This window comes from Ruditapes philippinarum, unplaced genomic scaffold (assembly GCF_026571515.1).
Source record: "Ruditapes philippinarum isolate M1 unplaced genomic scaffold, ASM2657151v2 ctg470_1_1_1_1, whole genome shotgun sequence".
Lineage (NCBI taxonomy): Eukaryota > Metazoa > Mollusca > Bivalvia > Venerida > Veneridae > Ruditapes > Ruditapes philippinarum.
Genome location: NW_026857845.1, coordinates 99,897 through 125,355, shown reverse-complemented (window position 1 = coordinate 125,355; position 25,459 = coordinate 99,897). Strand labels below are relative to the sequence as shown.

Below are 25,459 nucleotides of genomic sequence, written 5' to 3'. Positions count from 1 at the left end.
AGTCCTAGAACCCCTTCTGTTTCTCGCTTATAGAAATGACCTCCCACAAAACATATATTCCAAGGTCCGCTTCTTTGAAGACGACACTGCAATATACATGCTCTGGCATCTGCACAGCAGTCAGTCACCCTCCAAAATGGCATAAATCGGTAAGAAAAGTGGGAGTTTGGGTGGGATATGGAATTTAACCGCTCCAAGTCTCATGAATACATGTAAGTTATCCACGTCACAAATAGGAAACATCCTATCCCAACAAAATGCTGCCTTCATGGAGTCCAACTGAAATCGATTATCTCCGCAAAATACCTATGAAAACATAACAGGAGATGCCCACATAACAAGGGCATCCAAGTAAGCAAACCAAACCTTAGGATTTCTACACAGAAACAAAGGTTCAATCGAGATTCATTAAGTCCGTTGCTTACCAGACGTAAGTCAGACCTCAGCTTGAATATGGTTCCGAAGTAAGGTCTCCCAACACCAAAATACAAATAGATAAAATTGAAAATGTCCAAAGAAGAGCAGCCCGATGGATGAAGCTATGCTATTGTCAGACCTCCAGCGTCATGGACATGCTTTATGCCCTCAAGCTCCGAAAACTGGAATTCAGAGGTATAGATGCAGGGTTATCCCTTTCTATAAGATTCCCCAGGGTCTGGTTGCTTTCACCAACATCACGCCATGGCCACCCCCTGTGTTATATAGGTTATTCACAGCAACTTGAATTCAGACTTTATTAAATTCTCCTTTCTTAGGACTGTATACATTTGAATTGGAACCACCTTCCCTTAAACATTCTTCATTTAAACATTTTTTTACGCTTTGCGTTTGGTTTTGGCTCGCAGACATGCCTACGTCCCCACGAGGGGATTTGATAGATCTCCGTTTTAATTTAGGTACTCTAGTTTGGTTATCACCAATATTATAAAATTAACTTTCTACAAATACTATAGATCTACAAATACTTTCCGCGTTTTTTCTCTACTCTGGGAATGGTGCCAGTACCAGACTGATTGAGAAAAAATTCGTTATTTTGACTTAAATTGGGAACTTTTTTAAGCATTTTTCAGCTACAAATAAGATTAGTCATCATGAATAAAGATAGCTAACAGCTTCCACTGTCCAGGTAGAACTATCCAGTGATGATTTATATGAATATGTTGGATTTAGATGATTTCAGAGAAATCACATTTCGGAATTTAAACATTCAATGGAAATTTTAATGTCTATTTTCTGTTGGGAACAGTACCGTTTTAGGGTAGTAGTTATACACTGACTTTCTAAAATTGTCTTCCCGCTAGTGTACGAAAATAAGCAAGCACTGATTTTCACAAAAATTAAACAGTTAAACACAACTCGGCATGTTTCTTTAAAATAACTAAGCTAATTCAATGATACTCGAGTTTTGAACTACCGTATACCGGCATTTGAGCTTTAATTAAGCAGTGATATCCGGATTTGTTACGTGATATATCATTCTCTGACACATAAACGGTATTTGCATAAATCTGTGATATAAATTCTAATCTAACTATTGCCATGCACTAAATAACCATTTTATTAAACGATACAACTCATGTCACTCAACAATCGGTGGTTCTTTGTAGATGTAACTTAACAGTTGTTTTACCTGCACTTTAAATTTCCCGCAATTTATAGACACCGGAACCGGAAACGCATTCGGCTACCAGGTGGCATACAACAACAATCTTCCGGTGAATAAGATTTTATGCTTTAATTTATGAAATTTCAAGTGAAACTCATTTTCTATGAATATGTTCCAGATATATTTTGAAGCATCTTTCGTAAAAGAACATGAAAAGCTCATTTCATTTTAGTTCAGCTGCAGAATATGACCAAAATCTGTTTCCTCTTGAAACAAAATTTGGTGGGTGGGGTTGAAAATAAGTCGGGGGAATTTATTCGAGTCATGTTTATTTATAATATTCAATAAGTGCGTAATTTTTACTCCACACGGATTGACAGTTTCCATAGGCTAATCTTATCAGTTGAATTGCGAGTAAATATCTGACTGTATAAAACGTATGTAAAATGGTCTGACTTGTGGTAGTCCGTACAGCGCATTTTCATCGCATCTCCTCCCTGTCATACACCAACGATTCACGGTCCTGATTCCATTTTTCATTACATTTTGTCTCAGGTCTATTCTTTTCATCCTTTTACTGCTGTTCTGCGCGCTCCTAGAGTTTTGTTTTTTCCCAGGTTTGGCACCTTTATTGACGCCATTTTGTTTACATGCGACTTGGATAAAACCTGGGCAGTCAGACCTATCCAGAAAAAAAATCGCCGGACCTCATCAAAATTACCAGACATGTCCGTCGGACCGTGGGACCGACATAATTTGTGGTGTGGCAAAGGTCAAAAATTGAAACAGTCAGGAGCATATTGTTTGAAATCAGGCAATGGCTTAAAACGTGAAGAGAAATAAATTTAAACATTATTAAATCATTTCTATAAACACTATATGTGTAAAGTACACATTTGTAATAAAAAAAAATTTCTTGATCACTTTTAGCAGGCATTGAAAATTTCTTTTTATGATGAAGCTCAGCTGTTTTTCACATTTTGCATTTAATAAGCATGCTAGTTGCTACTGGGTCAATCACAGACTTTAATTGACCTGCTACAGTAAAGTATGTGGGTCAATTTCCAGTGGATTCTGCATGCAGGCTTTTGATTCTCCACACTTCTTTGGTATTGATATATGTGTTAAGTGTTATTGATATACTAGTATGTGTTAAGTGTTATGTTCTTGTCAAACATGTGATTGCATGTACAATGTACTTTGAGGGCGCTGACTTATAGATAACTCTTAGCATTGATTACCACTGAATTATTCCCCTTTTTGTGCAATAAAACATTTCCAGGCTTTTTGCTTTATTTTTCAAACATTTGTTGTGAGAGAAACCAATGATAAAGAATCAATGCTAAAGTTATCTATAGGTCAGTATAAATAAGTTAGCTTAACTTAGCTTGATTTTGGGAAAATAATCACTAAAATTGCTAATTTGGGAAGTAGGAAAAAGCTGGTGTGACTATAATTTCATATTTTTATTGAAAACTGCATGAAGTTTGAAGAAAATTTCTATTTGGAAGAGGCTTATAATATAAAAGGCCTCTGTTATATAAGATTAAAAATCACTGTTTATGTGTTTAACATTAGTATCTTTTTTTTGTAAAATAGTTTTAAATAGTGTGGTTAAGGTTAACATAATCACAGAAATTCAAGGTAGAGTTAATTATTGAATTAGTAATTATATGGTTCTTTTTCTAGAATGCAGAGTTACCAGTCATATTAAAAAATTCACAGAGTAATTGGAGGAGTTCTTTAACCTTACACAATGTCTGCTTCAGCAGTCTACATTCTGGATATGAAGGGAAAGGTAATAAAAAATTTTATAGTTCAAAAAGGTCATCATAAATTTTTGTGATAAAAAAATCAGATTATTTTCCTCTTATTAAATCATATACATGTAAATGATTGTAGATTGTTACTATAGAAACACTTAACTTGCTGAATTTCACTTAAGTTATTTGCCATGCCTAGTCAGATGGCATGGATGTGCAGGCCGGCCTGACACTATGCTGGTGATAAAGGCCTAACACCTTCAGTTCCAGGTTATGTGTTTTTAAAAATAAAAAAATGATTTATATTTTATTGTTGCAGGTTCTGATATGTCGGAACTACAGAGGGGATATAGACATGTCTGTGATAGACAAGTTTATGCCAATGGTAATGGATATGGAAGATGAAGGGCAGATGTCACCTATTATCCAGCATGGAGATATAGCTTTTATTTATATAAAATACAACAACCTATATCTAGTGGCATCATCGAAGAAAAATGCGAATGTTGCTCTGGTGTTTTCATTTCTACATAAATGTGTACAGGTATTGTCATATGTGACTTGTATTTGTAAATAATGCAATTTATGTATTTGAATCACAGAAATTTATTGAAATCTATAAAATTCTTACTGAATATTTTTAATTTGAATAGAACAATGAATAAACTATGTATGGAAGCTGCTTTCCCTATTATAGGTCAAGTAAAGTTGTTCCTTTTTTACACAAAAGATTTCCCTTTCAGATATTTCTAGAATATTTCAAAGAGCTGGAAGAAGAAAGTATACGAGATAACTTTGTGCTGATTTATGAACTGTTGGATGAGGTCATGGATTTTGGCTTCCCTCAAACAACAGATAGTAAAATTTTACAAGAGTATGTATCAATGTGTTGTTTTGGAATATCAAATAATATTTCATTTAAACATAATTTTTGAACACAGGTATTCAGAAGATGAATCTAATTCTTCTTATGAAAGACAAACACTCATTCTTTAACTAAAATAAGCATTTATGGTTGGCTGTTTTTTTAAGTAAATGAGTTATGTTATCAGAGTGGTACGCTTGATAATATTTTCATATGAGCTCTCTGGTTTACAAATGGCATCCCTAAGTTGGTTTTCCAAGGAGAACTAGGGTGGGTTAGAGATCCTTGTTGTCTTTCTCCATTGTAAAAACAAGGGTAGAAATTTTTTGAGAAAAAGACTAGGATACAAATTTTTTATCGTTAAAAAAACAATACGGACTAAGTTGGTTGATGTATATCACGAAGTAATGTATTTTATATTTGACATATTTCAATTAAAGGTACATCACTCAGGAGGGACACAAAATGGAAATCGCTCCCCGTCCACCTATGGCTGTAACAAATGCTGTGTCGTGGAGATCTGAGGGACTCAAATATAGAAAGAATGAAGTGTTTCTAGATGTTATTGAATCAGTCAACTTACTGGTAAAGTCACACTTGAACAATACCATTTTCTAAGATAATTAAAAAAAAGATAATGTCGTTTGAATAAAAATCATATTGTTGGAACAATGAAAAACCTTACCAAGTCTTGTTTTATATGTGATTTACCACTTGCCCATTGCCACTGTAGGTTTGAATCTTGCCAGGAACTTTTTATTATACCCCCACACAAAATGTGGGGGGGGGGGGCTATAATGGATTCGCTTTGTCCCGTCGGTCTCCATTTTCGTGTCCGCTCTATAAATCCTATACCAATTAAAGGATTTTCTTCAAACTTGGCTCAAATGTTCACCTCAACAAGAGCATGTGCAGAACCCATGTTGCCCATGTGTCAGCTCAAGGTCAAGGTCACAATTGAAGGTCAAATATCAAACAATCAAATATTAGACAGTATGTCGTGTCCGCTCTGTAAGTCCTACACTAATTAAGAGATTTTCTTCAAACTTGTCTCAAATGTTCACCTCAACAAGGGCATGTGCAGAACCCATGTGTCTGCTCAAGGTCAAGGTCACAATTGAAGGTAAAATATCAAACAATCAAATATTAGACAGTATGTCGTGTCCTCTCTATAAGTCCTACACTTATGAAAAGATTTTCTTCAAACTTGGCTCAAATGTTCACCTCAACAAGGGGATGTGCAGAACCCATGTTGCCCATGTGTCAGCTCAAGGTCAAGGTCACAATTGAAGGTCAAATATCAAACAATCAAATATTAGACAGTAGGTCGTGTCCGCTCTGTAAGTCCTACACTAATTGAAAGATTTTTCTTCAACAATGGCTCAAATGTTCACCTCAACAAGGGGATGTGCAGAACCCATGTCACCCTTTTGCCGGCTTATGGTCAAGGTCACACTTGAAGGTCAAAAATTGACTTAGAAAAATATTATTAAATTTTAACATGTTTTGAATATTTCTGAAACTAGAAAAGGTATTTGCTTGAAACTTAAAATGTATATGAAGTGTCACAATGAAGATATGCAGGTCAAGTTTCATAACTCTGTATTGCATTTTAACAAAGTTATGCCCCTTTTTAAGTCTTCAAATTTACATACAATCAAATATTAGACAATATGTCGTGTCCGCTCTATAAATTTTATACTAATGGAAGAATTTTCTTCAAACTTTACTCAAATGTTCACCCCAACTGGGTAATGTGCAGAACCCATCTTACCCTTGTGCCAGCTTAAGGTCAAGGCCACACTTGAAGGTCAAAAATTGACTTAGAAAATGTTTAGTTCATTGGAAAAATGAAAGGTTATTTGTAACTTATTCGAACATCATTTGACAATATATATTTATACTATTACCTGTACAATTTGTCTTTTTTTTCACCAGAGATAATTTCTTTTTATGTATATGTATTTGTGCCACTAAAGTTATTCCCTTTACCACCTTCCCAAGTCCTCTTCTGTCAAGGACATTGGTGGGGGTATGAATCGCATTCATCGATAGTTCTAGTTATTTCTTGTGATCTAAGAATTGTTGGTAGTTTTAGTCAGATGCCAAACTGAGTTCTTTTTCTATCAGTTAGGCTGGAATTCAATTTGTATTTTATTCAAATAAATGAATTACAGAAGTCAGTCAACCTGTTTTATTGATACATGTACATGTATTTAAATATTTAATACTTAAACAAATGCACAGTATGTAGTTAAGCAGAGGGCCTAGTTGTTGTATTAAGCTGTCTACTGGCATGCGAGCAGTTCCCGTACAAAAATCGTAGTTATTTAAACATTATTTTTTATTACGCTCACTCACCAAAATTTGAATGTTACACATCAATATTCGGCTCGTCACACAAATCATGGAAATTCCATCATGTTCTAAACATAGAATAACCCTTAGTTATGAGGCCTCATATGGGGTACCGAAATTATCCATTATTTTGTATGAATAGAAGTAGTTCCCGTACATAAAATTTAACCCATTATAATTATACAATTTTATTATATCGGACCTATTTTTCATTTATAATTGTTGAACAGACCATTTTCTAAGAGATAACTAGATGTAATTCAGGAAATAGAAAGTAGACTAAACGCGTGCATCTATTACCCGGTACCGTTACCCCCAACGCATTCACATGCGATGGCATGCTTGTATGCATGATATTTTACGCATCAAAGCCATAAAAGTAATATTGGTCAAAATTCTGATAATTAAACAAGTTTTCATCACATTGCCTACTTATCAGTAAACAGCTGGTATTAGTGTAAAACCCTTTAACATGCCTCACGTTTAAGTATTTTTGCGCATGCGCGCAAGGACGAAATCCCCCAGATAAAAGAAGGTCACGTTTTGACAACGCACAGGTGAAAGTGATCTAAAATGAGACTTTTTATACGTACTGCCGAACTGACACTTAGATTTTGTCTCGTTTATGTATCTGTTTGATTTGAAATGAATTTTTGAAGAATGCAAGTAAAAATCAAGCGTTAACATGAAAAATACGGGTACTGCTTCTGTACGGGAACTGCTCGCATGCCAGTATGGTTTGTAAAAATTTTATGTAGCTTTAGTGTCAAAGTACATATAATGTATATATATTTTTTGATATATTAAAGGTGAGCGCAAATGGCAACGTGTTGCGTAGTGAGATTGTAGGAGCCATCAAAATGAGGGTGTACCTGTCTGGCATGCCAGAACTGAGACTCGGACTTAATGATAAAGTGCTGTTTGAGTCAACAGGAAGTGAGTCTATGCATAAATATTAGTTGCCATGTTCTGGCAATATATAATTGATTTGGAATGTTTGGAATTAGAAAATGATAACTAGGCTAAATAAAGTACAATAATGATTTATCAAAGATTTTTTGGACACTGAAAATAAGGCCAGATGAAGTACAATATGCATTTGATCCAATAATGATTTATATTTGAACATCATGTGATATAAATGCTGGAAGTTCATTGGTTACATTTTATGAGGTCTTACAAAAAGAATTATATAATTTTATATTAATTTGAAATTCTTTTTTGAACTTCACCTGTTAAATTCCTATTTTTTATGATATGAAGGAATTAAACAGAATGCATTTTAAAAATTTAGGGATTGCACATTTTATAACATCAGCTAGTTTAATGGGCCGTCGGTGAGCTAGTTATGGTCATAGAATGTAACTTTTGCTAAATGTGTGGTGTACTTGTGTATTCCATTTGGTCATCCTTATAGACAACTTTAAAGGCCCAACTGCACTATAAAAGCCAGCAGATGGCGCTAGGGCAGGTTTCTTATTAATTTTATGCATGCTTCACTTCAGGGACCCTTTTTCAAAGATTTAAGATTAATTACCAAATGCATTTAAACAACACTTGGCATGTATGTAGGCATAGATATTCTTGATATAGATTGATTAAAATTATTCAAAATAAAACTTTGTTAAGAGTGTTTCTGGAAAAAAATACTGGCTGTCAAATTTGAAATTTGAATTTCCCTGGGAGGAGCCAACTGATCATTACAGGTCATGAACCTTCAGTAGTAAACAGAAACACGTGGCAGTGTTTATTTCAGTGAGAGAGATTTGTAGCAGACGATATATATTTCAGGGAGGTAGATTTTCAGCAGACGACACATTCGAATGCTGAATACATGATAAGAAAAAAAAACAATACCTTTTACTGATCTTACTTTATCAAAAAGTATTTATATCCAACAAATTTACAATAATCCATTAATCTATGATTTTTTTTTTAATTTCAAAGTACTGATTCAACTTGTATTTAAATGGTTTAAACTTCATGAAAACAGTAAAATTAACTTCCAGGTATATTTCATTTACACTATATTTTGTTGTAAATATCTTGAAGTCAAAATTACATTTCACAAATGTTTATCAAACCAAATGTTGCATTTGTATAAAAATTTTATATATTAATAGTTTAAAAATATTTTAAATTCCTGTCAAGATCATTTTTAGCAGGTTTTCTTAAAAGAAATGTCCCATGTAAGGCACATCCTTTGGATTTGGATATAGTTGTCTGACTTGATGCAGGACACAGTCAGGCATAATTTCCCTTACAGTCAGTTCAACATGTGCTGCAAGCATAAGTCTCTCCTTTCTTTCTAAATATACACTATTGCTCCCAAGTCCCCTTCTGTCGAGCATAGTCCAGTATTTTCTATAAAGTTTTTTTCTTATTAAGTTATTTCCTGGTCTTGCTAAGCGACCATCTCCTAACCAGGCCTGAGGACTTGCAGTCACACAAGGGGAACTAAGACAGTGGTGACAAACATCTGTATTACCGGTAGCCAGTTCAGATGATCCATTTTGTTGATCTGTTGACATGTTTGCATTTTCTTCAGAAATTTCTTTTTCGCAAACATCTGAGTTTACTGACTTAGTCTCAGTGGATGTTCTGCTCAAATTTTGATACTGGGTACTTGTTGCTTCATTATCGTCATCACTTGATATTTCAATATCCCACCCATGAAAATTGAATATTCCACAAGTAATTTCTTTCTGTTCTTCTGTCATATAAATCACATATCTCTTTTTCTTATTATCCTGTGCCATTTTTTAGAATTCAAATTTGTACGAAATATATAAAATCAGATTATAACAGCTTAAAGATTTGCACTATTTCCCTCCAAAACAAGCATCCTATGTGAATTTTAATTCTACATGGCAGGCCATACAATGAACAATTATACTTCATTGTGACAGCATCTTAATTAGGTGTTGGCAGATTAAAATGTTTCCCAGCAGAGTTTACAGTTAAAACAATGTGAAGCTGATATCATTTTCATTTGTGTGAATTCATTAGTAAAGTCAGGTATACAATATAGTGATAAACATGGATGATAACCATAATCAACAAGTTGAAGATCATAATAATGGAATAAAAAGAATACGCTTGGAATTACGTAAGGAGCCAAAAGCCTATCCATCAAATTCTGGTGAAAAAAAGACGTGCAAGAAATAAAGAAAATAGACAAATAAATAGAAAATCAAGAGGCAAATTGGAGTACTATTACAATGATGAGTCAGAAAAAACTGAATTGTTTAACAAAATTGACAAAATAAAATTGTTTCTTGGTGGAGGACAGTTTAATAAAATATCGACGTTTTGAGCTACTCCACAGGCTTTGTGATTTTTTTACTTCTCTGAATCTACCCGTTGAAGATAATGTGACAAATGAAAGTTTAGACTTTGAGCCAGAATATCAATATTGCACCTTGGAAGATGCAAAAACGGAAGACATTTTATAGGATGTTTATCATCAGTTCAAAAAACTTATAACACAAGTACAAGCCCATGATATAAAATGCAAGGAAAGATTAAGTCTTGATAAATCAAACAACAAAAAAAATGCATGGGTAATGACTGCCAATATCAAATGTAAGGAGTCCCATGCCTTGAGCTGGACGTCCTCTCCACACATGGGAAACGGAAAGTTTTTAGCAAGTTACAAATTTTGTCATGGTTATTTTTTCCAGCGGCATACTACCTAACCAATTTTAAAAACTGTGTGAAGCTTCAGATATTGCAGATTTTGGGGAAAATATATTTCTGAAATGATGGAGACTTACAAAGGAGCTGTAGAGAATGAAGTCTTAGAATCTAAAAACAATGCTCTTCAAGATGAAATTGCCATGACCGCTGCACTTTTGCCTGATGATGAAAATACTGACAGGAATAAATATTGTTTACTGATGCCGCCATTGTTGGCGCAAGAATGCAAAGTTCACTGATGTTGTCTGTCTTTGGTAAAGCAACAAACAAGTGCATTCAAGTTGAGACAGTCACCAAGTCTGATGATCCCAGCTCTCAACGGCATGAACTTGTAGGAGTACGACGCTTATATGATTATCTTGACCAGAAGGACTGCCCAGTAAACATCCATGCACATGACAACAACAACCAAATAACTAAATATGTCAGAGAAGAAAGAAGCCCAACAACGAATGCAAGTGATACTTGGGATATGACCAAGGGCATAGCTAAAGCTGCAAGAAAAATAACAACAGGCTTCAAATCAACACATGGAGTTGTGTGGCATGAGGAACTGTCTGACAAAGCTGCTGCATTAAAAACTCACACATTCCATTCAATGAAAAACTGCCAAAATAATCCCGAAATTCTACGAAAAAACATACTTAACTTTGTTGACCACTACAAGGGCAGTCACGACAATTGTCTACCAACTTCTCGATGCAAAACAGATCCACATTATGAATGTTCCAAATACACCATCAAAGATGAAAAAGCTGTTTCTATTCTTACAAATTTTTTAAAATCAATGCCAGTATACAAAGATGCAGAAAAGTATAGATACTGTATGGACACTCACTACGTAGAATCATTTAATAATGCATTATTACAGTATGGAGACAAAAGAATATGTTTTGGATTAGATGCCTACAAAATCAGGATTAACCTGGCTGTCCTTGACTGGAATGAAAATGTGAATCGCCCTCAAACATCAGAAAGGCAGATTCCATATAAAAGAGATCCTTCAAGAACATACAGCATTCCAGTGAAAAAAAGAAAAACAACTGCCTTCAAAAATAATATCTGGACAAGATGGCTTGATAATGTCTTTTAATTAATCTGATTAATCTGTGAGTTATATAAAACATCCATTAAACCTCTCCTGTGTAAAATCAGCTGTTTTTGTTTACATTCTCCCTGCAGGTTAACACTGCATGCTATTTTTAGCTCAGGGTTTATAACAGACAGTTTTACATCACTGATTAGTCACACCCACAAATACTCGCTGCCGCGGCAGCGAATGTTGCCCCTTTAATTTTATTGCAATACTAATGGAATATGATAAATATTCATCCATGTAGCTATTTTTAGAAACAGTAAATATTTTAACATACATGTGCTCTTTATACTGAAGGAGGAAAGAGCAAATCTGTCGACCTGGAGGACACGAAATTTCATCAATGTGTGAGATTATCTCGATTTGAGAATGATAGAACAATATCCTTCGTACCTCCTGACGGAGAGTTTGAACTGATGTCCTACAGACTTAATACACATGTAAGTTGACTAAATATTAATGTAAGTATGACATTTGCAGGGTTTTTTTCTTCTGTAGCAGGAACTGTTTAAGGACAGCTTTCCCTAAAGAAAAATTCTTTAAGATCATGCAGTTTTCCCTAAAAATTGAATTCTTTTTCTTCCCTCTTTACAAAAATATTGTATTATTTTCCCCCAAAATTAGGGGAAGGGCAGCTTCCACAGGCCTTGTTTTGTTGGCATTTGCAACTCAGTTGCTTATGTTGAGGGTTTGGAATCACCCGACACTGCTGTGGGTTCATAATTAATAGCTTAAACAATTGACATTGACAACTGCAGTATAAAATGTTATTTGTAAATTCAACTGGTCATTTGATGAAATATTGTTTTTATGCAAGTAATATAAATAAAACTAGTGACTCTGAATGTAAGAGTAAATTTAACTCGTCTGTTTACAAGAAAAAGTCACGCTATTATTATTGCCATGTTGTCTTTGTCGTTGTCCTCAATGTCATCGTTTTATGTAACGAATTATTATAACATTTTTGTGTGATTTTATGTCACACATTTTAATGATCAGATAAGAAATTGTGCTGTTACTTATATCAATTATTTACAGATGTTCATAATTTATTTTAGGTTAAACCTTTAATTTGGGTGGAATCAGTTATCGAAAGACATGCCCATAGTAGAGTAGAATATATGATAAAGGTGAGTAATTCTCAATATCACTTTGTGTATGATATGTACTATCAAATCAAGAAACAAGGGAAAGATCCAGTCTGTTAACAGTCATCGAATTTAGCACTGGCCCGGTGGCCTATGGCCAGTGAAAATCAGTTCGACCAGTGAAAATTAGTTTCGGGCTGGTGTAAATTTTAAGAAAATTTAGTTAATTATGTTGTAGAATAAGTTCTAAACTGGAATTCGGGCCAGTAAATTCAAAATCTTAAATTCAATGACTGTAACAGTTAAGATACTGACAAATTTATCGTTGACATGGAAATAACAAAGAATTTTCTCACATTGAGTGACATGTTTTAGAGGTGGGCTGCTTGCCTGCATTGTTGCCTAATGACATCTCACACCATATGTTCGTTTTATAAGACTTAGACTTTATTCTTGAGATATGTTGCTCATAATTTTATCATTTCATGTTAATCATTGACCAGATGTATTATTTTTTTCTCAAAGTAGATGTTACAAAATTATAAATAGTGTTAACAGCTATTAAGTCTGCCATGTTTTGGCCTCTATTGCTCACTGGTTCAGGTTGATGACTTTAAAACACTTGGCTCTCAATAATATAGTTGTGATTTCTATCAGTGACTGAATTTTCCTTGTAACTAAGCCATCTGGCTAACTAATGGGTGCTTAATTGCTCCCTTGGGTACCCTTTTGTTCCTGAAATAATGTACAGAGGGAAATCCGAGATTTTTCTACATAGTAAAGCTAGAGAATGGCCATATGACCTTTATATTATAGTCTGTGTGACTTAAACCCCTACAAAAAAAATAAGTCGGCCATATTGAGACTGACATTTTTGCACCATAAGTTATCATTTTGTATTAACCTGTATACCTTGAACAAAGGAATGGTTTCTTCATTTATCTTCTTATTTTTTTAAGGCAAAGAGTCAGTTTAAGAGACGATCGACAGCTAACAATGTGGAGATAGTGATACCAGTACCTCCTGATGCAGACTCTCCCAAATTTAAGACAACAGTCGGAAGTTGTAAATATGCTCCAGAAATGAATGCTGTACTGTGGACTATTAAATCTTTCCCTGTAAGAATAAATTCAAGATGGTTGCTTTGAATCAGTTTCCTGTACTAGTATATTAGTAGTTGTAAATTGATTTGTAATATAGTTATATACTGTTTGTCAATATATCAAAAATAAAATGTTACATTCATTACTGCTGTTAGAATTTAATATTTAATTGATATAAAAAGGTATAAAGATGATCATTAAAGCCTTGTTTTCTCACTCTATTCTATTTAAATGTTTATGATTTAAGGTCTTCATCATTTATACACTTGTGTCTCTGGCTTCACTTCGGTCAAAATTTCCTTCTGGTTCATGCTAGGAAAGCTTGCATATTGTAAGCATATTATTTTTACATAAAAGTTTTTCTCACAGGTGATTATTTTTATTTACAGGGAGGCAAGGAGTATTTGATGCGTGCACATTTTGGTTTACCTAGTGTAGAGAATGAGGACCAAGAAGGACGTCCACCAATCAGTATCAAGTTTGAGATTCCTTATTTCACTGTATCTGGAATACAGGTAATGTACATGTATGACAAATGTATTTCTGTTTCACAAACAACAAGGAATATTGTTAAGATTGAGTATATTTTTCACTACATGAATATACAGTTGACTCTCGGTAACTCGAAATCCAAGGGACTAGGTATTTTACTTCGAGAGAAACGGAATTCGAGTAACGTGGAACTACCGCCATTACGTTGACTTCGTATATGTATATACATGTACCTGATTGAATGTGCAAAGAAGTAGGTTTCTTATTGTTGTTAGCGGCAATGCTGCAATATTTAACCATTGAAATGACGGTAAATCACTTTCAACTACAAATTATAAATGAACAAAAATATATCATTCAAAATTTGATACATGTATATTAATAGTGAAACATAAACACACAATTATATTTGATTTAATTGATCATCGGACGAAAACGAAATTACCAACTATCGTGAATCGGAAGTACAAATTAATGTATGCAATATGACGGAACATTAATTATACAAATATCATTTACGTTGATAATACACATCAATACCTAGGCTGTTATTTGACTAAACTGTAATTTGACTAACACCCGTCAGACTGGCACGAGTAAACTTTTTTAAAGAAATGTAATTAAATTTTAATTTAGTTATCTAACTGTTAAAACCAATTAAGTCGTGAAACGGATTAAAGACACTTTTACGACGTGTTAATAATACATGATGACCGGCAATTAAAACCTCTCACCTTGATGTCGCCAACCTTTGATCAGTCGGCTGTTTTCACACTTCGACTAATTGAGATGAAAATATGTGGACTTTAATTGACGGGACCAAATTTTCTTTTCGACTAAACAGGAGTCTCGGTAAGTCAAAATTTGACCTAAGCGGAGTTAAAATACAAATATAAAGAAGGACATTTGACGGGACTTTAGGAATTATTCGACTTAGGCGGAATTTTGAGTAAAGCGATTTTGACTTATTGAGAGTCAACTGTACAGTGTAGGATAATATGAACATTTTAACCATAGTCCTATGTTCTTAATATTTGCAGTCACCCAGAAACTAAAACCATGATGGTTTTGTTAAATAAGAATTTAAGTGAACTATGCCAGACAATGTTCTCTTGCATCATCTTGTAGGTATACATATTAATTACTGTAAAATTTATACCAAAACTTCAATTTATCTATTAGAAGCGACGTTTTGTATAATTCTACAAGATAGGGCATCCATTGTCGAATCGTTTAGGTTATTGGCTTCAAACCACTTGCCTTTCACTGCTGTGGGTGCAAATCTTGCTAGGGACTTTGAATGCTCTATCCATATAGCTTACAAAAAATCAGTGTTTCTACACAGGTGCCCGCTTGTGGCTGAAATAATGTACAGATCAGCACCTTAGGTCACCCTCTACCTGTAAAGCTGGAAAATTGTCATGTGACCATCACCATGTTGGTGTGACTTAAAATTCAGGGGTAAAAGGATAGTTAAAGGGGGTTATTGTGACTAATTGTCTCATAAACTCATGTCACCAACATCTGTTGAGGATGGGAGTATTTCTTACAAGAGTTTGATATTTGAAATAGGTTTGTTAATCTGCAAGTATGCAGCTTTCAATTGAAACAAAATTTAAAAAAAACTAAGTGAATGGGTTTTTCAAGACATAATCATTGTCATATTTTGATCGATGTAAGTCATGTTAAAGTTGGCAGTTTTCCTTTTGAAATAAATTTTAGCTGGGATTTCATAAAATATTTTGAATAATATCAATCTTTGCTTTTATACCAGGTTCGTTATTTGAAGATCATTGAAAAAAGTGGCTATCAAGCTCTACCATGGGTTAGATATATAACTCAAAATGGGGACTACCAACTGAGGACGAGCTGAGGGACGAGGTAGCCATTTCTCCACTACAGCCAGAGACTATAACTATAGAACACCACAGATGATCAGATCTGCACATATTACCTGTTAAAATTTGTGATAAAAGTCCTCCTGAAAACTGTGCAATGTTTCTCTGAATAAATTCTATTCATGTTTTACCAAAGTAGTAGTGTATAACATGAATTGTAGAATATCATATACTTAAATGAATTGTGTTTTATTTAAAAAAATCTTCTTGGATATTGATAATTATACCCCCACAAACGAAGTTTAGGGGGGGTATATAGGAGTCAGCTTGTCGGTCGGTCGGTCGGTCGGTTGGTCGGTCCGTCCGTCCGTCCGTCGGTCGGTCCACATCATGGTTTCCGGACGATAACTAGAGTTTGGAATGAGGTATTGTAATCAAACTTGGTATATAGCAACCTTATGTGGAAACTCTGGTTGGTATTGCATTTGGACCCCCTGGGGTCAAGGTCAAGGTCACCGTTACTAAAAATAGAAAAATGGTTTCCGGACAATAACTAGAGTTAGGAGTGAGATATTGTAAACAAACTTTGCGTATAGCAAGCTTATATGAAGACCTGGGTTGGTATTGCATTTAGGCCCCCTGGGGTCAAGGTCAAGGTCATGGTTACTAAAAATAGAAAAACGGTTTCCGGACAATAACTTGAGTTAGGAATGAGATATTGTAATCAAACTTGGTGTATAGCAAGCTTATATGAAGACCTGGGTTGGTATTGCATTTGGACCCCCTGGGGTCAAGGTCAAGGTCACCGTTACTAAAAATAGAAAAATGGTTTCCGGACAATAACTAGAGTTAGGAATGAGATATTGTTATCAACTTGTTGTTTAGCAAGCTTATATGTAGACCTGGGTTGGTATTGCATTTGACCCCCTGGGGTCAAGGTCAAGGTCACTGTTACTAAAAATAGAAAAATGGTTTCCGGACAATAACTTGAGTTAGGAATGAGATATTGTAATCAAACTTGGTGTATAGCAAGCTTATATGAAGACCTTGGTTGGTATTGCATTTGGACCCCCTGAGGTCAAGGTCAAGGTCACCGTTACTAAATATAGAAAAATGGTTTCCGGACAATAACTAGAGTTAGGAATGAGATATTGTAATCAAACTTTGTGAAAAGCAAGCTTATTTGGAGACCCCGGTTGGGATTACAATTAATTGAAATATTTCTTTGTACAAAGTTGATAGTATGTGTTGAAATTTTTCTTCAGACTACTTATTTTTCAAAAAGTTGCTGGTGGGGGTATTAATCACCTTCAGTGATAGGTCTAGTTTATTTTTGTTACACACTGTATTACTATTGTCATGACCTGTTTGTTGGCATTGGTTAACCTTTTCATTAAGGAACTATATAAGCTATTCAAACTTGGTATACTTGTTTATTGGCATATAAAAAATGCTTGTTTCATAAGGGCAGGTAATCCTAAAAATATTTTTACAAAGTTTTACCGATTTTTCTATATTAGATCTACTTATATTCTACCATCCAGCACTGAGAAAAGCGGAGCATGCTGTCTATAGACAGATCTTGTTTATGTCTTTACAAAACGTATACAGTGTGTAAAACTTACATATTTTAAAACCCATTCTGGATTTGATAAAGCAACGTTGTATAAGTAATAAATAATCAATTAGACAATGAAGTAATAAACTTATTTTTTATGTGGATTAAATGATAGAGTGCTTCAAGTGTTCTTAAAGTTTCATAAATACCATGTTTATATAATTGTAAAATGATATCCTTCCCAATTTATTTTTGCTCTATCCCTACTGTCTTCAGTTGGATAAGATATGCAGGAACCCAATTTGCAATGTAATCTTCTTTATTTTTACCTCAAAAAGTTAATATACATGTATATTTAATGAAAAAATGTTTAATTTCCTTTTCAGAGTTATGAACTCTATTTTTTTGTGGGGGGGGGGGGGGTAGTATAAAACATTTTTTTTTTCAAATTTATGTACATGTATATTAAAAAATTTATTATACACATAATGTTAATGAAATGTCAAAATTTAATGATTAATAAACCCTTTATTATTTGTTAATTTGTGAACATTCAAAAAAGAGTTAATATATATGTAGCATTAGGAATTTAAGAAAGTTTTGAGCATTTTCTTAATTTTAATATTCTATGTTAAATGCATTCCATGTTTAACTGTTTAAAAAAGTGAACAGATGTTTTTTTTATATCATATTTATTCATGTTACATGTAAACTTCATATCTAGGCAGTGATAATTAAAATAATGAAGTTTGTTATTAACAAACTGTATAACACCCCTCTCATTTTTTGTTGTGAATTTGGAACATGCATGTTAAAACATGCTATGTCCATAGCTTGTATCATTATCAATAAATGGTAACGTTTAACTTTGGAGTTATTTCCTGTTTTAATTGATATCCTGCGGTAAGCTCGTGAAATTAATGTTCTTTGTTTTCAGTGTTGAAAATAGTCCCAAAAAGCCATGTTACTCAATATTATAGAGTTTTGATACAGCTAACAGAACTTGATAGGGGAAGAGGTGACCTTGATAGGGGAAGAGGTGTTTTTTATTAAGATGTTTGCCTCTATTCAGTACATGTTCGTTACTTGATGAATTTAGGTCACATTCATCCTGATGTTGCTGAGCAGTTTGAAAATTGACGTTTTGTAACGAGCAAATCTTATGATTTCTCCTTGAAACCCATTGACCAACTCGTGAACAAAACAATTAACTTGTGAAAGGTGATGGTGCTATTGGCCTTACTGAAAACTCGAACCAATTGTTACTATGGATGGTATCAGGACCAGAGAAAGCAAGAGCTCTTCAAGAATTTGAGAGAGTGCGGGATAAGAAAAGGATAAAAAGTTCATGTTTCATTTTACAGTAAGTCTTGTGTTTTTGGCAGACATGCTGAATTCATTTTCAATATTGCTTCACTTGCTATATACAGAGTTAAGTGAGCAAGGTGACATTTACAACTTATAATGCCCGCCTTCGAAGAAGGGCTGATGTCAGTCGAGATCTGTCTGCCCGACGGTAGACTATATAGTTTCCGCTGATTATCTATCACAAAATCTTCATACTTCACATACTTATTGGTCAATAGTAATACATTTTTTGGGTTACTTGGTCAAAGGTCAAGGTCACAGGGGCCTTAAATGGCAGAATGGTTTCCGCTCATTATCTTGAAAGCTATTTATCACATTCTTCATATTTTATGGACTGGTTGGTCATAACTAGTAAATGACCGCTATTGATTTTGGCGTCACTAGGTCAAAGGTCACAGGGGCCTTAAATGTCAGAATGATTTCCGCTTGTTATCTTGGAAAGAATTTATCACAAAGTCTTCATATTTCACATAGTGATTGGTCATTACTAGTAGATGACCCCAACTGATTTTGGGGTCACTAGTTCAAACGTCAAGGCCACAGGGGCCTAAAATGTCAGACTTAAAATTGTTTGATTAACATACTTTATGCCTGTATTGGAAGTCTCTGTTGCAGAAGAAATGTTTCCATTATACTTTCCAAAACATTAATCGGAAATTTAATTATTGAATTTTACAAGAACATTTTATTTTGATACTACTTTAAATTGAGTTTAATCATATAATATGATGCGCCGAGAAAATGTCCATTTCTCCGGCATATAATCTTTCAATAATATGACACTTTATTCAATATATATAATAAATTCTATTTTGTGAAATAATTGTAATTTATAAACATTCATCGTGCCTTTTATGCAAATATATCTCCAAATATTTTCGGATTAAACAAATCCTCCACGGCTGGAAAAGACCTCTCGCATGTTTCTTTTTAAAGAAGCTAACTTGTAAATCTAACTGATCAGCAGTTTTTCATTACGTTTAACTTAAATGTCTCCAAATGTGCGCAGTACGTTAAATGTGCTGTTTAAACAGATCAAGTTATTATATAGGAAAATGAATATTATTTTCTCTGTTTAACCAAATTTGGATGTTTAAGAAACTTTGTATTATATATAACACAACATAAGATATACAGGTGGTTATATACTTTTTATTCCTCCAATATTGAAGAAAAATTTTAAAGCACGTTATGCTTTGTTCAATGTCATTTTTGCATGTTCACACCTGTAAATGGTAGTTCGACATGCCAATAGGTAATTTCTTTCATTTGCATCATAATTGTTCAATGTAGGCCACACTACGTAACTTTTCGGATATGGTACACCCGATTCAGGCCAAAGGTGTTCGGCGCGTTGATTGGCCACTATACCCCCCCCCCCCTCTACAACCCTCCTGCCTCTCAAAAACCATGTAAACTGTATGATTTTTCATTTGAAACAGGTTTTAATATTTGGTATATGCTTTTAATTCAATTTCCTTCATTTACCACAAAATAAAATAAAAAAATTGATACATATATATTTAGTAAAGGTAAGTAGCTCCCGTCATTTTTAGCACTGTTCTTAATATGAACTCCATAACATTTTTTCACCAATTTTCAAAGTCTTGGTACCAAATGGTAGGGAATTGATAACTCGAAAAGAATAAAGCTGTCATTACAATCATTTCAAGTTATAAGAAGATATATAATCTCGAAGTCACCGCATGTGTAAGTCGACAGAGACCTGACAGCTTGGTTTTTTGTCAAAATTACCCGACTTAACGGCATTTTATTCGAAATCAATGAATATATTTTTTTTTGTATTGCGCATATAAATATGATAAAATTATATAATTATTTGTAATAACTGTTCAATCCACAGACACTTGGGGTTTGGAGCTCAAAACGCCTTTAAAATCCAAATAAAATGCATATTTGTCAATCCCAGCACATGTACTGATCATATATATCAAAAAAACTTAATATAAGCCGTTTTGAAAAAAAATCATATTTCAACATCTATAATATGAATCAAACAAGCAAAAATATTTTGACAAAGAGAGTTGTTTGTTCACCAGTGTTTGTGTTTGCATGAGAGCATGCACGAAATGTTTCTTGCTAGTTAGTCATTTTCATTTCACTTTCACACCCGACGTTACGCTTGCGTTTCGTAACACAAATAACTAAAGCTAACATTACTCCAGCAATCGTTATGTTGATCCCAGCAACAATGAAAGGTGCATTATAACTTTCTGTCTTGTCATAAAGCCAACCTGTGATTAGAATGAATATTTCTCTTATTATTATTATTATTATTATTATTATTATTAAACAAATTATAATTATTATTAAACAAAAGTTTCATGCAGTCTGCAATATGAGATTATCCTAGAAGGATTTATGGTTAATGTATCGTACAAAATGTATTCATAAATGATTGATAAACAAAAGTTAACATGTTAAGATATAACAATATATAATGAGGAAAAACAGCGCCTCAAAATTTCATATGGCACTCTAAATGTAAGTGCGGCGTTCTCAAGAACGAGATGCACAATTCAACATAATATGTACATATTAAAACTTGTAAGAAAATATCAATATTTACCCGCAAACGGCGGCCCAATCAGATTTGCAACTCCTTTACACATCAGTAGTAAGCCGAATGCATTTGTTAACATTTGTTTTCCCAAGATGTCAACTATCACAACAGACATAAGTGGAATGTATATACCTGAAAAACAAAGATCTTAGATATGATAAAAGTTGATAGAATTATCAAATATTCAAAAATGTCTGTTTTAACTTATCTTTTTATACTTTTTTATATTGATCAATCTTTCATTTTACCATTTAGCTTGTTCAATTTGTTCTTTGACGGCAACAAAAGTAATAAAGGCGCTTACCGTAGGAGAGTCCAAATACGCAAGAGAAGGCGACGAGCCAAGTAAAGTTTGTGCATAGTGGACAAATGGCAGTTGAAACGCCAACAACTATAATTGCACTGCTGAATAACATAATCTTATTTATCTTCAGTTTGTCAGCAAGAATCCCACTAAACACTCTGCCAACGGTATTTGTTATCCCTATAATGGCGCCCAGCCATTTTGCACTTGCTGTGTCTATTCCCATCTCAATGGCACGATCATATAAAAATATGAATGGTATAAGAAGACTGAAGCTTATTAAGACGTTTGAAATAAGGTAAAAAATGAACATCACATTTTTAAATTGGGATAAATTGCACGCCTTTGACATCATACTACATAGATTTACTGCAAAACTTTTCACTTCATGCTTCAATTTCTCATCTTTACCGAAATTGTGGCTAGAAGAGTTCTCCCTTATGCATGTCTGCAATGGTCCTTCTTTGCAATGAGATACAGTATGTTCTGCAATGAAAATTAAGTATAAAACTAAATATTTCAATTTTTTGTAGTTTTCAGAAAAAGCACTTAATATACCTATTAAAAATTGTCTACTTATGATAAATATAGATAAAAGAGTAAACCTTACCATGTTTATCTGAATGAAAAGCTGGTTCTCCGCTGTGCCTCCTCTTTGATACAGTAGGGCACAGAGACAAACTTTTCACACTTTGGAATGGTTCATGCTCGGTACCATTCTGCTGAACTGTTGCTAAATGTGATAACTCCAATGATGATACTTTATCAGTAGTTTCTAATATGTTATTTGTGTTGTTAAAATTTTCCATTTGTGTAAAGAATTTCCTTTCTGTACCTTCAACTTGAGGTACTGGTTGCTTCTGTTTCGTAAGTGGTCTAAATAGGGCTCCACACAAAATGCAATTAAGTTGAATACCCGCTTGAATGAGTAATGTTCCGCGCCACCCATATACGTCAATCAAATACTTTGATAAGGGATTTAGAATAAAAGCTCCTATACCACTCCCACAAGACGCAAGCCCCATAGCCAAAGTTCGCTTGCTTTCAAAATAATGAGCAACGCAAACAACAGCTGGGAAATATGTTAGACCAAAACCTAGACCTGAGGTAAAAAAAAGAACATGATATTATTTTTATGGTTTAATATTTGAACATTATGTACACTGAACAAGACATATAGAACTGTGATTACATCTGTAAGGAAAAATTGACACATGTTTATATGAGAGGTTTGTACTTTTTATTGAATAATTATCATATAGAAATTAATTTACTGTAAAGTGTTATTAAATAATCATGCTTGACATAATGTAAAAAAGCAAACGTTTCATATACCTGAAAGTATGCCAAAACTGAAATAGAGAAAATAAAGACTCGGTGAAAAGGCGCTTAGAATGAAACCAACGGAGGTTACTATAGCACCAATGATTGTTGTAGCTCGACATCCAAACTTGTTCGTCAAAACACTGGCGATGGGTCCTGAAACAAATAAAAGTTTATTGTGAAAAAGCCGATAAGATTGGTCTATTTGACAAATGTTAAGAAAATGCACATCTACTTTGAAAATAATATAAATAAACAAATAAAAATAGGTTTGAAAATGGCGCATTGTTTTGATACATTGATAATGTTTATTTGCCTAATTGTTTGAAATTAAATTTCACCAAATTCATTTACATTTCAGTTTAAAATAATCTTAACATTTAAATTCCATTTTTCCACACAACCTTTGTCACAAATTGATGTGCATGATAAATTCAGTTGTTGCTGTGATTTAAATTATAGTAATTCAATTTATAGAAATATTAGCCGTCATAGGTAATGTTTGCTGATGTAGTTTTCGTAAAGTTGTTTACAATTTTATGTGTTATTTCTTTGAATTATTTTAATCACGTTCAATAAATGAGTAGATAATGATAACTAGAATGAGGTTCTTTATTTTACAAAGGCCAGTAGACCAGATTGGTCCATGATATGAACCATAAAGAACAACTAAAAGAACAACTGATTATGTAGCAATATTCTCCTACCCGTTACAAGCTGAAGTCCTGTTGCCAGAGAACCGATCCAAGCTGTCTCCCCTTTACTGCCTTCATATTGATTTAGGAATTCAATATACAATATTCCAAAAGAATACAACAATCCGTCAGTTATTAAGTGAACAAAGAATGAACCAAGCACTACTATCCAACCCCATCCACTATCAGGCGATACAGTACTCGTTACATTTTCCCTTTTCTTCGATTCAAGTAAATCGCCGCCATTCTTTCCGATTTTCAATTTTGTTGTTTTCGATTCATTGCTGTACAGCAATGTCCTGATTTCGTCTTCATTTAATGATCCGTCTAAAGTCGCGTTGTTTGTGTTCATCTGGAAAAAGTGTTTAATTTATTTTAGTACAAGAAAAGCATTGATGCAAACCATCAAAAGGCGTCCAAACAAGAAATGTAGCAAGTGAAGATGACCTAGTAGACATATGATAACAAGATATTCTTATAATTTTTTCAATGGTTAAGTGGTTTTTATCAGAATTGTATATCACTTATGAATGAGCGGACGAAAGACATTGTTTATTATGAACTTTGGTAGGCATGCTAGAGATTAGAATATTACCTTTTTTTCCACAGGAACTTGATATTTTATCAATATTAACGATAATATCTAAAATATACTGGTCAATGATATTCAAAATATACCGCTATATGGTATACGTTTATTTATGCTATATAGAATTCTCAAGTTTTTTATTTATTACCATAGCGCGACACGAATGACCGTTTCGTTAATCTAAAAATGGTGTCATATTAATACCATAAAAATGTACCTTTTTACTCAATTATTGTACATATTGATTGTTTTTATCTCATATAAATAAAATGAAACATGCTATTGTTGTTTTTCCACATTGTATGTTTATGTATAATAATAAACAATAAATTTGCGAGTTGATCTGTGTTTATTAATTATTATAACCAAACTAAGTGACAAACATTCATTTTGGAAAAAAAAACTTATTTAAAAAAACGATATCAAACATCTACTTAAAAAACCGGGAGAGACCAGACAATAAACGTGTGATACTATTTGTCGAACTCTAGTAAATCCCGGTCAAAATAGACCGGGAGAGATCGGGAATTACACATAGGAGACCGGTGAATATAGAACATCCCTCTATAATTAGATTTCCGGACTTTCACAATGTTAAAGCAGCTAGCCTCCAGATTCACATTAATTTTCAGGAAAATTTTATAAAATGTGTTTAATGGTATTATTTAGAAAGTACCAAAAGGAAGCAATTTTCAAATTATCAATGGCACTTACAGTCCACACGTTATTACGAAAAAGAGGACAAAATATGCAAAAATTTACTTTTCATAAAATCTAAGTATATTTTTCTCAAATTTGATTTTATTGAAATATTTTTGCTCATCTGGAGGCATGCAGCTTTAAGGTCATCATTCTATTTACAGCTTTCGGATACATGTACAACACTAACATACCATAATAACCCACTGTGTACTACAAAATGATTATTAAAAAAAACCGCGAAGAGCGCGATTAATTGACGGAAAAGATTATTTCATTTGAATATGTTTGCATTGCAAATTCTCCACTTCGCTATTCATTGTACATATCGCGACATTTCATTTTTAAAAATCAAAAACCCTCATACCAATCGGAATGATTGGCTATTATGACCGACTAAAAGGCCCGAGAAATTGCAGTTGTCCTTTCAC

At 33.6% G+C, this 25,459-nt stretch overlaps 2 protein-coding genes across 6 annotated transcripts; one reads left to right on the top strand and one right to left on the bottom strand.

Annotated features, from left to right (window-relative positions):
- Positions 1 to 1,596: 1,596 nt before the first annotated feature.
- LOC132751219 (AP-1 complex subunit mu-1) lies at positions 1,597 to 18,332 on the top strand. 5 transcript variants are annotated; one of them, XR_009628654.1, is made up of 12 exons: positions 1,597 to 1,715; positions 3,296 to 3,404; positions 3,689 to 3,913; positions 4,113 to 4,243; positions 4,675 to 4,819; positions 7,402 to 7,528; positions 11,682 to 11,827; positions 12,446 to 12,517; positions 13,435 to 13,593; positions 13,968 to 14,093; positions 15,845 to 16,413; positions 16,853 to 18,332. XR_009628654.1 is itself a non-coding variant. In XM_060741364.1 (11 exons), the coding sequence occupies exons 2-11, from the start codon at positions 3,363 to 3,365 to the stop codon at positions 15,941 to 15,943; spliced, it is 1,272 nt and encodes a 423-aa protein (XP_060597347.1). In that variant the 5' UTR covers positions 1,597 to 1,715; positions 3,296 to 3,362; the 3' UTR covers positions 15,944 to 16,601. The 5 variants fall into 5 exon arrangements, 4 of the variants coding, with proteins under 4 accessions (XP_060597347.1, XP_060597351.1, XP_060597350.1 ...); XM_060741364.1 differs by lacking the exon at positions 16,853 to 18,332 and having other exon boundaries at positions 15,845 to 16,601; XM_060741368.1 differs by lacking the exon at positions 16,853 to 18,332 and having other exon boundaries at positions 1,598 to 1,715; positions 11,685 to 11,827; positions 15,845 to 16,601.
- A 2,555-nt stretch (positions 18,333 to 20,887) lies between these two features.
- Positions 20,888 to 24,092, bottom strand: LOC132751231 (monocarboxylate transporter 12-like). Its single transcript, XM_060741383.1, has 6 exons — positions 23,753 to 24,092; positions 23,058 to 23,201; positions 22,333 to 22,824; positions 21,723 to 22,208; positions 21,425 to 21,550; positions 20,888 to 21,089 (listed from the first exon to the last, which is right to left on the bottom strand). The coding sequence occupies exons 1-6, from the start codon at positions 24,090 to 24,092 to the stop codon at positions 20,935 to 20,937; spliced, it is 1,743 nt and encodes a 580-aa protein (XP_060597366.1). The 3' UTR covers positions 20,888 to 20,934.
- Between the last annotated feature and the right edge of the window lie 1,367 nt (positions 24,093 to 25,459).